This window comes from Numenius arquata, unplaced genomic scaffold (assembly GCF_964106895.1).
Source record: "Numenius arquata unplaced genomic scaffold, bNumArq3.hap1.1 HAP1_SCAFFOLD_627, whole genome shotgun sequence".
NCBI lineage: Eukaryota > Metazoa > Chordata > Aves > Charadriiformes > Scolopacidae > Numenius > Numenius arquata.
The window spans coordinates 1-17,372 of NW_027414763.1; the positions used below are offsets into that span (position 1 = coordinate 1).

Here is a 17,372-nt window from a genome sequence, read left to right on the forward strand (position 1 = left end):
TGTGTCCCCCCCCCCAGGTGCTTGGGAGCCACCCCAAAAGGTGGCCGTGGGGCAGTTCCAGCCCCCCCGATGACAACCGTACCCCAAGGCTGGTTGTGGGGTTGACAAGAGGTTCCACACCTCAGTGCCACCGCCAGCCCCTTGGAGGGGGGGGGGGGGTTGGAGGGGGGGGCTTTCCTCCCCACCGGGCCAGGGGTCCCATGTCATGTGTCCCCCCCCAGGCCCTGGGGACGTGCCACCTCCTGGACGGCCCCCCCTGCCCTGGCCAGACCCTTTGGTGGGGTCACTCCCTGGGGGCTGGTCCCCCCTGTCTGTCTTGGGGAGGAGGGGGCTGCCTTTGCCCCCCCACCCCCCGTGCCCATTCCCCCTCCCCAAACCCTGGTGGCTGCCGTGTCCCTGACCCCCCCCCCCTCACCCCCCCCCCGCCTCGTTGTGTGCAGGAGGAGCTCACCAGCACCAGCGTGGAGCACCTCATCATCAACCCCAACGCCGCCTACGAGAAGTTCAGGGACAAGCGCCTGGGCACCGAGGGAGTGGGTGAGTGGGGGGGGGGGAAAGGTGGGCTTTGGAGACCCCGAGGTGACCCCCCCCGGGTGTTTTTTTTTGGGGGGGGGGAGGGCAGCGGGGGGGGTGACACCCTATCTCTTCCAGATTTCTCCGATCGCATCAGCAAGACCAGGACAACGGGCTACGAGTCTGGGGAGTATGAAATTGTGAGTCTGGAAACAAGGGGGCTGTTGGACCTCCCCCCCATCCCCTGCCCCCCAACCTCGTTCCCTGCCCCCCCTTGCCCCACAGCGACGTCCCTGCCCGGGGTTACTGATCTCAGGCAGGGGGCCACCAAGAAGCTGGTTGCCCCTGGACCACGTCCCGTTGGCTTCTGACCATCTCCAAGGATGGAGACTCCCTCCCCCCCCCCCCATCTCTCTGGGCAACCTCTGCCAGCGCTGGGGGGCCCTCGCAGGGTTTCCCCCCACACACAATGTTCAGGGGGAACCTCCTACGCCCCAGGTGGTGCCCATGGGCTGGTCCTGGCACTGGGCACCACTGGGAAGAGCCGGGCTCCGTCCTCTCGGCACCTTCCCTTCAGGTCTTGATGAGTTGCCCCCCCAGAGCCTTCTCCAGGCTGGACGTCCCGTCTCCTCCTGGGGATGATGGTCCAGCCCTGACAGCATCTTGGCAGCTCTTTGTTGGACTCTCCCCAGTATGGCCATGTCTCTCGTACTGGGGAGCCCAGGACCCCAGCTGTGGCCTCACCAGTGCTGAGGAGAGGGGAAGGTCCCCTTTCTTGGCCCCCCCAGGACACCCTTAGTCACCTTTGCCGGATCATGTTGACCTCGGTGTCCATCAGACCCCTGGGGCCTTCTCCATGAAGCCATCTTCCAACTGGGAGACCCCCAGCAGATACTGGTGCCAGGGGCTGTGGCTGCCTGGGAACAGGACTTTGCATTTCCCCTCGTTGAGCTCCATGAGGTTCCTGTTGGGCCCGTTTCTCCAGCCCGTCTGGGTCCCTCTGGGTGGCAGCACCACCGTCCAGGCAGGAGACCTCTGAGGAGCCCAGGGCTGTCACCCCCCCTCGGTGGCTGAGCCCCCCCATCTCCTGGCCGCCACAGCCCAGGCCGCCTTTGACCCCAACAAGCCCCTCTTTGGTGGTGAAGGTGAGTTCCAGCGGAGCCCCCCTCCTCAACTCCTCTGTCACTTGGAGGAGGACGTTGTCATCGGTCAGAGCATCAGAGAATCATGGACTTGCCCAGGTTGGAGGGGACCTTTCGGATCCTCAAGTCCAACCATCAGCCCAACATTGACCAAACCCACCGCTGAACCCTATCTCCAAGCACCACATCTACCCATCTTCTAAATCCCTCCAGGGATGGGGGGACTCCACCACTTCCCTGGTCGCCGAGGAGCCTCCTGGCTGCTGGTGGCCAGTGGGGACCTCTGAAGTCCATTTGAGGACCAGGGTCCCGTGAATGTGGGGCGGCTGCTCCTCCCCATCTCCCCTCCTTCTCCCTCCTCCTCCTTGCCTTTTTTTTTGCCTTTCCCTGGGAGCAGGTGGGCACCCGGGGGGGTGGGCACCCAGGGGGGGTGGGCACCAGCATCCTGGCTGTGTCACCCCCCACCTCCTGACCCCCTAGTTCCTCTCTCCGCAGCTGGGCGAGGGTCTGGGTGCCAAAGAGACGCCCCAGCAGCGGTACCAGCGGCTGCAGCACGAGGTGCAGGAGCTGGTGCGGGAGGTGGAGCAGATCCAGGTGAGCATCTCCCCCCTGGAGGGGGACGACCACCCCCGGGGGGGGGGGGGGGGGGTTGTTGTGACGGTCCCAGGAGGGGGTGACGGGGCCACCTTCCCCTGCAGAGCACGGTGAAGGAGTCGTCGGCGGAGGAGGAGCTGACGCCCATGGCCTTGGCCAGGCAGGTGGAGGGGCTGAAGCAGCAGTTGGTCTCCAGCCACCTGGAGAAGCTGCTGGGTCCCACCGCCGCCATCGACTTCGCCGACCCCGACGGAGCCTTGGCCAAGTGAGTGGGGTCCCGGGGACCCCCCCCCACAAGGGGGAGCTGGAGGAGGGGATGTGTGTGTGTGTGTGTGTGTGTGTGACATCACCCCCCAAAACGCCCCCTCCCGCTTTGTCCCCTGCCCAGGCGCCTGCTGCAGCAGCTGGAGGTGGCCAAGTGCAGCAAAGCCCCCCCGGGGAAGAGCCCGGCCAAAGCCCCGGCCCCCACCGGAGACGCCGTCACCTTCGAGCTCTACTGGAGGCCGGAACAGGACCAGTTTGCCCAAACCGCCAAGGTAGGGGGGGTGAGGTGGGGTGGCACACACCAAATGACCCCCAAATGGGGTGTCCTGCCATCTCAAACACACACACACCCCCCATTTTCCCCATTTTCTTTACCACCACCACCCCCACCCCCCCCCCCCCCAAGATCGCGGAGCTGGAGAAGCGGCTGGCGCAGCTGGAGGCCACGGTGCGGTGCGAGCCCGACAGCCAGGTGAGGGGCCTGGGGGTGGGGGGGGTCTGTCCCCATGTGTGTACCCCCCCCCAACAACACCGCTCCCCTGCCCCACATCCTGCCCCACTGACGCCCCCTTTCCTTCCCCACAGAACCCGCTGCTGGTGGGGCTGAAGGGCAGCAGCCTGGTGGTGAGTCAGGCAGGGGCTGGGGGGGCTTGAAGGGTCTCTTTCCCCCCCAACCCCTGCTCATAGCACTTGGGGGGTAGGACAGGATGATCCCGGGGTGCTGCCATGTCTCTGTGTGTGTGTGTGTGTGTGTGTCCCCTCACCCTGACCCCCATCCCCAGGAGACCGTGCAGGTCCTGCAGGCCAAGGTCAACATCCTGGACGTGGCTGTGCTGGACCAAGTAGAAGCCCGTCTGCAGGTGAGGAGAGGAAAGTGGGGGGGGGAAACACACACACACCCCCACCCACCCACCCACCCACCCCAAAGATGGGACACGGACACACCCCCACACCCCCACACCCACCCCCCAAAGATGGGACACCCACCCCCCGGGATGGCAACTTGGCCAAGGGGGTGAAATTGGGGGTGGGCGACGCTGGATTCGGGGGTTCACACCTGCTCTCCCCCCTCCCCAGAGCGTCCTGGGGAAGGTGAATGAAATCGCCAAGCACAAGGGGACGGTGCAAGACGCCGACACCCAGAGCAAGGTAAGACCCCCCCCCCCCCGCCTCAAAGGCCACCTTCTAATCCCCCCCCCCCAGACCCCAGCCTGGCAGGGGGGGGTACTGGTACTGGAGCACCACCACCACCCCCCCAACACTTTTTGCCCCTCTCCCTCCCCCAGATCCACCAGATCTACGAGACGATGCAGCGCTGGGACCCAGTGGCCAGCACCCTCCCCGACGTGGTCCAGAGGCTGGTGACCCTCCGGGACCTCCACGAGCAAGGTGAGGGGATGGAGGGGGGGTTGGGGACAGTGGGACGGTGTCACTGGCAGCATCTCGGGGCAGGGGGTGGCTGCTCCGTGTCGTCGTCGTCCCGTCCCCCCACCACCACCTCCCCTAGGCCTTTCTTCTCCTCTTCCCCCCCACCCAAAGCCACCCAGTTCGGGCAGGTCCTGGTGCACTTGGACACCACCCAGCAGGAGATCGCCGGTGCCCTCAAGGACAACGCCATGCTGCTGGCGGAGGTGGGTCCCACCAGCACACACACACACACCCCCCCGGGGGTGGGGCGGGGGGGTTCCTGCACGACCCCCCCCCACTCACCCCCCTCCACCCCACCCCCAAAAAGGTCCAGAAGACGATGAAGGAAAACCTGGCCATCGTAGAGGACAACTTTGCGGACATCGACGCCCGCATCAAGCGGCTGCAGAAGTGAGAGCCCCCCCCCCCTGGAGACACCCCCCCCCTCACCCTGCACTGGGCATCTTGGACCCCCCCAGACCCTCTGCCTGGGCCCTGCGACCCCCTGGGAATCACTCCCTCCCCCCACGCAGGTACCAGCCTCTGCTTGTACATACCCCCCCTCCCTGCACAGCACGGGGGTTGGAGGGGGGGCCCCCTAACCCCTCCATTCCCACCCGGGGCGGGGGGGGGGGGGGATGTCTCTGTACCCCTCCCTCCCAATTTACCCCAATAAATGGCTCGGCTCAAAGCGCATCGGCGTCGGTGTCTCCCTCGGGCTGCGGGGGGGGAACAGGGCTCGCTGCCTGCGCAGGTGATAAAATAGTTCCTGCTGCACCTTGGGGGGGGGACACACCCCCACCCCTGCCAGCCCTTCCCAGGGGTCCCCCCCGCCAAGCCCCAGCCGGCGGGAGCCGTGTCCTCCCGGCTGGTGGCCACGCGATGGCAGCACTGGCCCACGGCCACACGGGGACAGGGGACCCCCTGTCCGTCCCCCCCACCTCGGGCTCTGCAGGGCCTGGGCAGGGGGGACCCCAAACACCCCCGGGTGTCCCCAGCGTGTCCCCACACCCCCCTGTGCGTGGCGGGGGGGGGGGCACCCCCTTGTTGGGGGGGAAGGTGACAATGTGGGTCCCCTCCAGTGGCCCGGAGCCAGCAGCAGGGAGTGATGGCAGCACAGCCCCCTCCCTGGTGTCCTTTGCCCCCAGGGGTCCCCCCCCCGTGTGTCCCCCCCCGCCCCGGGGAGGCGAAGGCAGCGGCTGCACATCCAAACCCAGAGTGTTTTATTGGGGGGAGCGCGGAGCCCAACGATCAGCCGCGGGGACGGGGGGGGGGGGTGCCCGGGGATGGTGGGGGGGGCAGCACCGGGACACCCCGACACCCTTAGGGGCGCTGGCATGCGGGGGGGTGGGGGGGTGGCACCGAGGTGGGGGTGTGGGGGGTGTCTGGGGGTGTTTTTCGGGATGTGGGTGTCCTCACGGGGGGGTCTCCTCGCACCCAGTGCCGGGGTGGGAGGGGATGGTGACACCGGGGGGGGAGGTGGGGATGCCCCGTCCCCGGTTCCCGCAGCCCCATCGTCGGGGGGTGTGGGGGGTGTCGGGGGGGGGGGGGGGTGTTGTCTCAGTCGGGGTAGATGATGAAGCCGGAGAAGGTGCTGTACTTGTTGGTGTTGCCGCCGTGGACTTTGCCCCCGTCCAGTTTGACGAAGACCTCGTCGCCCACGTCCAGGTGCAGGATGACGCTGTTGCTGGCGTAGTCGTAGTTCTGGTCGGCGTCCTGGGCGATGGCGCTGGCCCGCACCTTTTTTTGGGGGGGGGCGGAAAGAGGGACACACACACACACACACACAACAGCCCTCAGGGACACCCTTTCCCCCCCATACCCTGCCACACCGTCCCCCCGGTGGGGGGGGGGGGAGGTTTTGAGCTGCTCTGGACCCCCCCCCCCCCAGCCCATCAGCTCAGCCCCTCTCTGTCCATCACCGCTCAAGGTCACACCGCGCGGCCGCGGCAGAAGCGGGCGAGGGAGCCAGCGTGTGTCTGTGTCCCCCCCACACCAACAGCGGTGACAGGAGGGGACAGGGACAGAGCCCCCCCCCATCCCATCCCAGGGCCCCCCATAATAGAGCCACCCCCCCCACCCAGACCCGTCTGGCGGAGCCGGGTCTCGCCATCGGCACTCGGTCCCAAGGACCCACCGGTGACCACATCCCTGTGGGACCCCCCCCCAATCCCTCTGCTGCCCCCGGGGACTGGGGATGCCCTGGGGGGGGCGTGGGGGGGGGCAGGAGCAGCTCCCGGGGGGGGCAGCGGAGCCGGTATCGACTGCGCTGGATCGATCCTTGTTTTCTCCCATAATAAATGGGAAGCGTCCGGGGCGAGGCGGTGCAGGAGCTGCCGAACAAAGGGAGCGGCCAGGGGGCACAGCCCGGACCCCCTCCCTGTGATGGTGGCTGTCCCAGCTGGGGGGCACAGCCTGGACCCCCCCCCCCCCCAGTGATGGTGGCTGTCCCGGCCGGGGAGGGAAAGCCTGGGGCTCCCAGGGGAGTGTGTGTGTGTCCCCCCCATCCCTGCAGCAGGAGCCCCAGGGATGGGGGTTTGGTGTCCCCAAGGCTGAGGTGGTGGGAACGGGTGGAGGGCTGTGCGGTAGCCCCCCCGCCCCAGTCACCCACTTCATGGTCCCAGAAGGGGGAAATGGGATGGGGGGAGGTAGGGATGGGGGTACTGGGGTGGGGGGAGCAGGGATGGGAATCAGGAAATGGGGGAAATGGGATGGGGAGAAGAGGGATGGGGAGAAGAAGGTGGGAATCGGGATGGGGAAATGGGATGGGAGGGCTTGCGGGGGGTAGAATCGGATGGAGGGGGTCAGGAATGGGGGGAACCAGGATGGAGGAACCGGGATTAAGGAAAACCAGAATGGGAAAACCGGGATGGGAGGAAACATGATGGGAAAACCCAAGACAGGAGAAGCAGGATGGGGAAACCGGGATGGGGGGAGCAGGGCGAGGGATGGGACGGGATGGGGGGCACCGGGGAGAGCGGGAGGAGCCGTTGGCGGGGGGGGGGGGATGCCGGTGGCGGTGCCGGTCCCGGCCCGTACCTGCCCGTTCTTCATGAGGTCGGCCCACATGCTGGTGCCGTCGCCGCCGCGCATGAGGACGTGGTAGGTGAAGAAGTAGATGCCGGGGAGGGGGCAAGTGAACTTCCCGCTGGAGGGCTCGTAGTAGTTGCCCACGTTGGTGACCACATCGTCGAAGCGCAGCACCTCGTAGCCCTCGTGGGGCTTCCGCAGCCCCGCGTAGAAGGCGATCTTGGGGCTGTAGAAGGAGGGGATGTACCCCCCGGGACCCGGCCCCGGTGGCCCCGGTGGCCCCGGTCGGCCTGGCTCACCCGGTGGCCCCCGCGGTCCCGGTGGTCCGGGGGGGCCCCGCACCCCGGCGCGGCCTTTGCGACCCGGCTCGCCCTTGGCACCGGGCAGGAAGGGGGGCGGGGAGGCGGCGGGCAGCTCGGGGCCGGGGTAGGGGTCGCAGACCATGCGGCAGCTCCCCAGCATCTCGTAGTGCGCGGCCGCCTTGGAGCTGTGAACCAGCAGCGGGATGGCCACCAGCAGCACCAGCACCATGGCCACGCCGACGGCCGCCCCGGCCACCCGCTTCCTGCGGCTCAGCCGGGAGGCGGCCAGCGCCAGCAGGTCCTCCTCGCCCTTGGGCGCGATGGTGGCACCGGGGGGGGGTGGACGGCAACCAGCCGCCCACTGAGCCTCAGCCCCGTGGCAGGGACCGGGATGGGAGTGGGGACGGGGTGGGACGGGGACAGGGATGGGGACAGGGAGAGGGATGAGGATGGTCACAGCAGCGGGGCTGGGAGTCGGGCAGGAGTGGGGATGGGGCTGGAGATGGGGACAGAGATGGGAACAGGGAGAGGGGTGAGGATTGGGATGAGGATGGTCACAGCAGCGGGGCTGGGGATGGAGCCGGCAGCAGGTCTGGGAGTGGGGAAAGGAGCAGGGATGGGGATAGAAATGGGCACGAGGATGAGGATGGGGACAGAGATGGTCACAGCAGCAGAGCTGGGAGTGGGGACAGGAGCAGGGATGGGGCTAGAAATGGGGATGGACAGGGATGAGGATGGGGATGAGGACGGTCACAGCAGCGGGGCTGGGGATGGAGCCGGCAGCAGGTCTGGGAGTGGGGAAAGGAGCAGGGATGGGGATAGAAATGGGCACGAGGATGAGGATGGGGATAGGGATGTCACAGCAGCAGAGCTGGGAGTGGGGACAGGAGCAGGGATGGGGCTGGAGATGGGGACAGGGATGGGAATGGTCACAGCAGCGGGGCTGGGAGTGGGGATGAGAGCGGGGCTGGGAGTGGGAACAGCAGCGGGGATGGGGATGGGAACGGGGACAGGGACGGTCAGAGCAGCGGGGCTGGGGCCGAGGATGGGACCGGGAGCGGGGCTGGGGTTGGGGCCGGAGCCGGAGCCGGGAACGGGGCTGCGGATGGAGCCGGGACTTGCGCTGGCGAAGGGGACGAGACTGGAGCCGACGATGGAACCGGGAGCGGAGCCGGGACCCGAGACGGCGGCAGAGGCGGGAGCGGAGCCGGGGAAGGGGCTGAGACCGGAGCCGGGGACGGAGTCGAGACCGGAGCCGATGATGCAACCAGGACCGGAGCCGGTGTTGGAGCTGGTGAGGTAACCGGAGCCGGGATGGAGCCGGGACCGAGCCGGGATGGAGGCGGGATTGAGCGGGGATGGAGCCAGGGTTGAGCGGGGACCGGAGGCAGGATGGAGCCGGGATGGAGCCGGGACCGGAGCCGGGATGGAACCGGGATGGAGCCTCCGCGACGCGCGGGGCAACTTCTCGCCAAGTTGCCCGGGAGCGGCACCCCCGGGACCGGCACCCCCCTCCCCAGGGAGCGGCCCCCGAGCGGCCCCGCCGCTGCCCCCCCGCCGCTGCCCCCCCGCCGCCCTCTCCCCGGTGCGCACCGGCGGGGACGGGGACGGGCAGCGCCGCCCGGGGCGGTTCTCCCGGAGCCGCCCCCGCGTCCCTTCTCGGGGTCCCTGGGGACGCGCGACCCGGGGCCCGGGGCGGAGACCCCCCCCCCCTTCCCCGGCCTTGTCCCCGTTTCCCACCACCCCCCCCGCCGGTACCCGCCGGTACCTGCCGCCCGCGGCGCCGGGAGCCACGTGCGGGGCCGCCGCCCGCACCGCGCCGCGCCCGCAGCCCCGCTCCGCCCGCCCCGCTCGACGGCACCGGGCACGGCGGGGGCGGGGGGGGGGGGGGGGAGGGACGGGAGCGCGATTGGGGGGGGGTGAGGGGTGGGGGGGGGACACGAGGTGGGGGGGGGGGAGGGTTGTGATGGTTCCCTGAGGAGGGGGGTGGAAATACGAGGGTGCAATGGGTGCGGGGGGGGTGTGCCCGTGTGTGTGCGGGGGGGGGGAGACGGACAAGGGAGGGGGGTCTGGGTGCTCAGACTGGGGGGGGTGGATGTGCGGGGGGGGGGGGGCAGGTGTGAGCACAGGGGTGGATGTGCTTTGGGGGGTGCAGTGGGTGCTGGGTCCATAGATGGGGGGGGCGGGGGGGGCATGTGTGTGTGCGCCCAGAGGGGCGCGTGTCTGCATGGGGGGGGGGGACACACGTGTGTGTGCGGGGGGGGGTGGCGCAGAGGCCTGTGTGTGTGTGCAAGGTGGGGGTGCAGAGGCCTTGGGGGGGTGCGCAAGGCGGGGGGGGGTCAGGGGGTGCTGGGTGCAAGGGGAGGGTGGGGGGGTGCGGGGGGCGCTGGGTGCAGGAGTGGGGGGATGCGTTTGTGCAGGGTGGGGGCGTGCAGAGGCCCGGGGGGGGAGGTGGGGGGGTGCAGAGGGCTGTGTGTGTGTGCGGGGGGGGGTTGCTGGGTGCAGGGGTGGGGTGCGTGTGTGTGTGTACAAGGGGGGTACGGGGGGAGGGGAGTTTGGGGGGGGTACGTGGTACGGGGGCTGCGTGTGCAGGGGGTGCACGGGGGGGGGGGGGGGGGTGTCCCGCCCCCCCCCCACCTCCCCGATGCAGCCCCACGCAGGGGCCTGGGCAGGCTGGGGGGGGGGGGGGCGCCAGCCCTGTTTTGGGGACCCCCTCCCCAGGGCTCACCCCGAATACGGGGGTGGTTCTAGGGACCCCCAGACCGGGGGGGGGGGGGGGGGCCCTGCTGGGGGTCAGGGTCCCCTCCCACCCCCGGGGTGGGGACAGAGCCACCGTGGCCGGGGCTGCGGGGAGGGGGGGGGGGGGGGGGTGTCCGGGTGCGGCGGCGGCTCCGGGCGCTGATTTACGGCCGCTCTGTTCAATTCTTGCCGGAATCGGCTTCGTTTCGCGAAATGAAGCCTCGGCCTCTGCGCTCCCGGGGGAGGGGGGGCCGCCCCCTCCGCCCCCCCCATCCCCGCCGGTCCGTCCCGTCCTCCCCCCCTCCCCCCCCGGCAATGGGGGAAATAGCGGGGAAAATGGGGGAAAAAAAATTGGCAAGGGGCACCGCCCCCCCCCCCCCCCCCGCACCGGGACCATCGGGGGTCCCTCGGGGCGGGGGGGGGACACATGGGGGTCCTCCTGCCCCGAGCCACCCGGGTGGGGACGGGCCCAGGGGGTGGCTTTGCACAAGGGGGGGCGGGTGGGTGTCTGTGTGCGGGGGGGGGGGCACGTGTGGGCTTGCGGGGCCTGCGGCCGGCACCCCACGGCTGGGGGGGGGTGCGTGGGGGCAGGCGGGGGGGTGTCTGTGTGTACATGTGTGTGCACATGTGTGTGCTCAGTGCGTGCGTGTGCATGCTCTGTGCGTGCTGTGTGCGTGTGTGTACATGTGTGTGCTCAGTGCACGCGTGTGCATGCTGTACGTGTATGTGTGCATGCGTGTGCCTGCATGCTCGGTGCATGCGTGTGCACGCTCTGTGTGTGTGTGTAAGCTCTGTGTATGCTGTGTGTGTGTGTGTGCATGATGCATGCGTGTGCATGCTGTGTGCGTGTGCCTGCATGCTCTGTGCATGTGTGTGTGCATACGTGTGTGTGCTCAGTGCATGTGTCTGCATGTGTGTGCATGCTGTACATATGTATGTGCATGCATGTGCATGCTCTGCGCATGTGTGTGCATGTGTGTGTGCATTATGCATGTGTGTGGATGTGTGTGGGTGCGTGTGCATGCTCCGTGCATATGTGTGCATGATGCATACGTGTGCATGCATGTGGATGTGTGTGGATGCATGTGCGTGCTGCGTGCATGTGCCTGCATGCTCTGCGTGTGTGTGTACGTGTGTGTGTGCATGCTGTATGTGTGTGTATGGATGTGTGTGCATGCCATGTGGATGCATGTGCATGCTGCATGCGTGTGCCTGCATGCTCTGTGCGTGTGCGTACGTGTGTGTGCTCATTTCATGTGTCTGCATGCGTGTGCATGCCATGTGGATGCGTGTGCATGCTGCGTGCGTGTGCCTGCATGCTCTGTGCGTGTGCATACGTGTGTGTGCTCAGTTCATGTGTCTGCATGCGTGTGCATGCTGTACATGTGTGTGTGCATGCGTGTGCATGCTGGATGCATGTGTGTGGATGCGTGTGCATGTGCCTGCATGCTCCGTGCACGCCTGTGCGTGCTGTATGCGGGGAGGGGATGCGGTGCCCCCCCCCGACCCCGCACCCCACTCCCGCCTGCCCCCCCCCCAGGCCGGTGCCGGGATTTGCGGGCCGGGCTGCCCCCCCCGCGGCGGGCGGCGATCCATCAGCCGGGCTGGGGATGGATTTATGGCCCCGTGATGGCGGAGGATCAATGCGAGCCCCAACGCCCGGCGATGTTTGTGCAACAAATTACGGCGCCTGGAGCGTTTCCCCCGCTCCCCCCCCGCTCGCCCCCCCCCCGGGGCCGGGGTCCCGGTGCCACCGGTGTCTCTCCCTGGGGAAGGGAAGGCCGGAGTCCCCCCCCCCGCCCCGGGGCCGGGGTCCCGGTGCCACCGGTGTCGCTCCCCGGGGAAGGAGAGGCCGGAGTCCCCCCGTCCCCCCCCCCCCCCCCCCCTTCCTCCGGCTGATCCTAATGAGCAGCAACAGCGAATTAATTAGCCAGGCTGCGAGGGGAAGCCCGAGTGCTAATTAGCAGGCACCGAGGGCTGGTGGGGGAGCGGGTGCCCGGGCTCTGGCCGCGGGGACGCGAGGGGACGGGGGGGGGGGTTCGTCCCGGCTGCCCCCAGCTCCGGGGGAGGACGAGGCCGGGGGTAAAAATACCGGCGGCGGCGAGAAAGGTCAGCCCCGGGGGGAGCAGCGGCGGGGGGGGGAGGGGGATGGGGGGGGCCGCATCCTGCCCTCGGGCTCGGCCCCAGTGCCCGCGGGGGGGGGGGGCGGCTGGGCTTGGGGGGGACTTGGGGCTGCGAGCCCAGCGCCGGGGCTGAGCCCCCCACACCGGCACCGGCGGCGGGGACACCCCCCCCCCCGCCCCCGTGTCCTCGGTTTCCCCGTCCCGGTTGCTGTCGTTACACACCCCCACACCCCCCCACACACCCCCCCTCGAAAGACCCGGGGGGATGCCGTGGGTCACTCCGGTGGGGACGGGGACGGCCCCGGCCGCAGAACCGGCGGCTGCGAGGCCGGAGGCGGGCGGCGGCCCCGGGGCTGCAGAGGAGGAATCGGTGCAGACCGCCGTGGCCCCGCCGCCCCCCCCTCCCCCTTCCCCCCCCGGGGCGGGCACGGGGGGGCTTCGGGGCAGCCACACCGCCTTCGCCATCTGCCTCCGTGGCCCCCGGGGACCCGCCGGCCGCAGCCTGTACCGGCACGGCCACAGCGCTGCCCGGTGCCGGTACGGGGTCCCGAGCACCCGGTGTGTGTCACACGGTGCCGGTAACACGGTGCCGGTGCACGGTACCGCTCCCGAGCACCAGGTGCACGGTCCCCGGTGTACGGTGCACCGGTCCCTAGCACCCGGTGTGTGTCACACGGTGCCGGTGCACGGTGCCTGGTCCCGAACACACGGTGCGTGGCGCCCGGTACCGGCGCGTGATCCCTAGCACCCGGTGCACGGCATACGGTGCCGGTAACACGGTGCCGGTGCACGGTACCGCTCCCGAGCACCAGGTGCATGGCGTCCGGTACCGGTGCGTGATCCCTAGCACCCGGTGCATGGTCGCCGGTGCTGGTCCCTAGCACCCGGTGTGTGTCACACGGTGCCGGTAACACGGTTCTGGTCCCGAGCACCCGGTGCATGGCGCCTGGTACCGGTGCGTGATCCCTAGCACCCGGTGCATGGCATACGGTGCCGGTAACACGGTGCCGGTGCACGGTACTGGTCCCTAGCACCCGGTGCACCGTCCCCGGTACCGGTGCGTGATCCCTAGCACCCGGTGCATGACTCCCGGTGCACGGTACTGGTCCCTAGCACCCGGTGCCTGGTCCCGAACACCCGGTGCGTGGCGCCCGGTACCGGTGCGTGATCCCTAGCACCCGGTGCGCGGCATACGGCGCACGGTACTCGTCCCGAGCACCCGGTGCATGACTCCCGGTGCCGGTGCCCGGTCCCGAGCACCCGGTGCATGGCACACAGTGCCGGTAACACGGTGCCGCTGCACGGTGCCGGACCCTAGCACCCGGTGCGTGGTCCCCGGTGCCCGGGGCCGTCACCTTTCCTCTCCCGGTGGCTCGGCCGGGGGGCGGCGGGGCCCTGGAGCAAATGAATATGGATGGGCCGGCGGGGGGGGGGGTGAGGTGGGGGGGGGGGGGGTGGGCTGCGCGTCCCCCCCGGGCGGGCGGCGATAAAACCGGCCCGGCCGAAATTGGATGAGAATTGTCCTTGAACGGCGACAATAAACCAGCCGCCCGGGGGGAGGGGGGGGGGGGCGGGTGACGCTCCCGGGGTCGTCCCGGTGCGGGCTGTGCCATCCCCGCGGAGCGTCACCCCGGGAGGGAGCCCGCAGCCCCCCCACACCCCCCCGGCGCCGTTGGGGTGCCCCCGGCAGCTTTTTATCTGGGGGGGGGGGACAGGAGCTGGCAGAGCATCGTCTGCACCGGGGAAGGCCACCGCCACGTCCGTCCATGTCCCCCCCCCGTCCCCGCCGCGGGCTCCGGTCCCCCCCCATGTGCCCCCAACCCCCATGTGCCCCCCCAGACTCACCCTCTGCCCCGGCACCTCCTGCCCAACTCCGGCTCGTTAGTGTTTGCTGCTAATTGGTGAGGGGGCAGCTGGCACGACCTGGGGGGGCTGGAGCCGGTCACCTCTCGGCAACGGGGGGGGCTGGGGACCCTGTGAGCGGGGGGGTCGGGGACCCTGTGAGCGGGGGGGGGTCGGGGACGGGGTCAGGATGGAGCGTCCCACCCAGAGGCAGCGGGATCGGGCCCATTGTGGGGCAGGCCCCCCCCACGAGCGGCTGCGGGGCTGGGGCTCAGCACCACCCCGGGGGGGGGACACACACACATGAGGAACCCGGGGTGCGGATGAGACACACACACCCCCCCCCCCCCGCCAAAGCACCGCTCGACCCCGGCGCCATGAGGCTGCCCAGCCACTGCTGTGATGAGCTGCGGGGTCTCAGCCCTGGGGGGACGGGGGGTATCCCCCGGGAAGGGGATCCCGGGGAGGGGGATTTACGTGTGTGTGTGTTCCCCCCCCGGCTCCGTTGCCCCCCCCCCCCGCCCCCGCGCTGGCGGGTGGCTGTCGGTCACGGCGTGGCTGCCGAGATGGATGGCTGCGGGCCGGCCCGGATTAATTCTCTGGACAAGCGGCATTTATTAGGGATGCAGGAGACGGCGGGCGGAGAAATCCATCCCGGCCCAGCGGCAATTAGGCGGGTGGCAGGGGCACGAGGTGGGGGGGTCCCGAACCCCCCCCCCTCCCCTTCCCTGCACCACCGCCTCGGCTCCCCCCGCCCCGTGGGGCCCTCCATAACCCTTCCGCGGGGGAAGGGGGGGCGCCGGGGCTCTCCCCTTATCCCCCCCCCCCCCCGCCCCAGAGCGGTGCTGCCCCGGGGAGGGGGGGGGTCGGGGGGGGGGGGGCCTCATTGCAGATTCGCCTCATGCCCACCTGAGGCGGGCGCTGACAAATAGACATTTAAATCAGACAATTAGCCGGCCTCCGCCGCTGACATTTTTAATGTATTAATGTGCATCAGCAGCGAACACCCCCCCCGCTCCCCCCCCGGCCCGAGTAACGGCGCTGCGGGGGGGGGAGCGGGGGGGCCGCAGCCGGCGCTGGCAGTGATGTACGAGTCCGGGGGGACTCCGGCCCCGGCGTTTGCATTAATTACCGGCAAAGTGACAGGGCGGCGTGACACGCGGTGGGGGGGGGGGGTAAGGGGGGGTGTGTGGGGGGGAGGATGCCTTCAAGCGGCCCCACCGCCCGCCAGTGGCAGCCGGTGCATGGTGCTGTCGGTCCCCGTGTGCGCGTGTGCCCCCCCTTGTCCCCCCCCCCGTGGGGACGGTGCTGGCAGGGGGGGCAACGGTGGGGGGTGTTGGGGTGAGGGGGGGGGGGAGTTCATGTCTCTGCCAGGCCAGGGCATGTCGGGGCACACGTGTGAATCAGGAGACGGGCATGTATCGGGGCACGTGTGCACGGGGACACACGTGTGTGTTGGGACAGGCGTGTGCAGCGGGACATGCAGGAGCATCGGGGCACACCTGCATGGCGGCATACGTGTGCATGGGCACATGTGTGTGCATTGGGGCACACGTACATGGGGATACGTGTGTGGATTGGGACACACGTGCATTGGGACACATGTACGTGGGGACACGTGTGTGGATTGGGGCACACGTGCATGGGGACACGTATATGTGTTGGGACACATATGTGTGCATGGGGACACACGTGTGTGGATTGGGGCACACGTGCATGGGGACACGTATATGTGTTGGGACACACGTGCATGGGAACAGAAGTGCACTGGAGCACACGTGTACGTGGGGGACACGTGTGTGGATTGGGACACGCATGTGCATGGCAACGTGTGTATGTGGGGACGTGCATGTGCGTGGGGACACATGTGTGTGCATTGAGGCCCACATGTACATGGGGACACGTGTGTGCATTGGGACACATGTACGTGCGTTGGGACACACGTATGTGCGTTGGGACACATGGGCATGGGGACACACATGTACATGGGGACACGTGTGTGCGTTGGGACACACGTATGTGCGTTGGGACACACATGTGCATGGGGACACGCGTGTGCGCATTCAGCACTGCGCACGGCCACGCACGGGGACCAGAGGGGACAGCTCGCAGCCGGGGACCCCCCGACTCGGCTGCCCGTGGGATGGGGGGCTGGGGGGGGGTGGGCAGGGTCCCCGCGTGTCCCCGCGCGCGCGGGCGGTGACAGATGCTTCAATTCGCGGGAAGGCTCCAAAAATCGATGCCTTAAACGCCGGTGGCCGGCGCTGATCAATGGCACCAATTACGGGCGCTCGGGGCAGGGGGGGGAAGGGGGAGGGGGCCGGGGGAGCCCCCCCATGACCCCCTTCCCCCGGGCTGGGGCACCCCCAGACCCCCCCCGGGGCTCCTCTTCGGCTTCCCCCCGGCTCCGCGTGTCGGGGGGCAGCCGGGGAAACTGAGGCTGCTGTGGGGGGCTCTGTCCGCCCCCCCCTGCCCCCCCCCCGCCCCATCGACCGCCGGCCCCGCTCGCCGGAGGCAAATTTGACATTTTTAAATCCAGATACTTAAAGAGATCGATCGGACACGAGACCCCCCCCCTCTCCGTCCCCCCCCCCGCCACCGCATCGATCCTGCGCCGGAACGGGGAGGGGCGGGGGGGGGGCACGGGACCGCAGCCCCCGCCAGCCCGGGGAGGCCGGTGGGGGTCCGACCGGGGTCGTGTCCCCCCCCCCACCCCGGTGCAGGCTGGCGGGGATGGGCCCCCCCGGCGTGGGCTCGGGGGCAGCGGAGCGTGGGCCGGGGTCCGCTGGGAGCCGCTGTCAGGGAGGCAGCCAGGCGCGGGTGGGCAGCGCGGGGGGGGCCGCTGTCAGCCCGCCCTGACGGGCAGCCGAACCGGGGGGGCCGCCAGCATCCCACACCCCCCGCTAGCATGGCCGGGGGGGGTGCTCCCCAGGGACCCAGGCGCCCTGGCCTCTCAGCCCCCCCGCCCTCAGAACCGGGGTTTTGCCGCATTGCACCCCAAACCCCGGGAGGGGGGCTGGGGGGTGTCCCCATCGCGCCCCAGGGCAGCAGCAAGCCGGGGGCGATGGACCCCCATATGCTGGGGAGTGAATTGGGGGGGGGGGAGTACCCATCCAGCCCCAGGGCAGCAATGAAAGGGGGGTGATGTACCCCCAAACGCCGGGGGGGTGAATTGGGGGGGAGGGGAGTACCCATCCAGCCCCAGGGCAGCAGTGAAAGGGGGGCGATGCACCCCCAAAGCCCATCCGACCCCCCCGCCTGGGGTTGCTGAGCTGGTGGGGGGGGGGCTTGCAGTTCCCCCGGGCTCCGCTAACGGGGGGGCTGAGCCCCCCCCCCCGGCGCAGGGCGGCTGCGGGGCCGTTAATAATGGATGAGCCCAAATTGGCGGCCGCAGCCGGTTAATCCCTGCAAACACG

General features: G+C 69.6%; 2 protein-coding genes across 2 annotated transcripts; one reads left to right on the forward strand and one right to left on the reverse strand.

The window, feature by feature from the left end:
* Positions 1 to 440: 440 nt before the first annotated feature.
* Positions 441 to 4,614, forward strand: DCTN2 (dynactin subunit 2; the record flags this gene model as incomplete). Its single annotated transcript, XM_074167310.1, has 12 exons — positions 441 to 537; positions 652 to 713; positions 2,151 to 2,249; positions 2,354 to 2,514; positions 2,638 to 2,785; positions 2,920 to 2,985; positions 3,099 to 3,137; positions 3,296 to 3,373; positions 3,591 to 3,662; positions 3,800 to 3,902; positions 4,053 to 4,144; positions 4,249 to 4,614. Coding segments are annotated over 12 exons (1,104 nt in total), but the record flags the coding sequence as incomplete, so codon positions are not given.
* An 866-nt stretch (positions 4,615 to 5,480) lies between these two features.
* C1QL4 (complement C1q like 4) lies at positions 5,481 to 7,481 on the reverse strand. Its single transcript, XM_074167308.1, has 2 exons — positions 6,960 to 7,481; positions 5,481 to 5,660 (listed from the first exon to the last, which is right to left on the reverse strand). The coding sequence occupies exons 1-2, from the start codon at positions 7,479 to 7,481 to the stop codon at positions 5,481 to 5,483; spliced, it is 702 nt and encodes a 233-aa protein (XP_074023409.1).
* Positions 7,482 to 17,372: the final 9,891 nt, after the last annotated feature.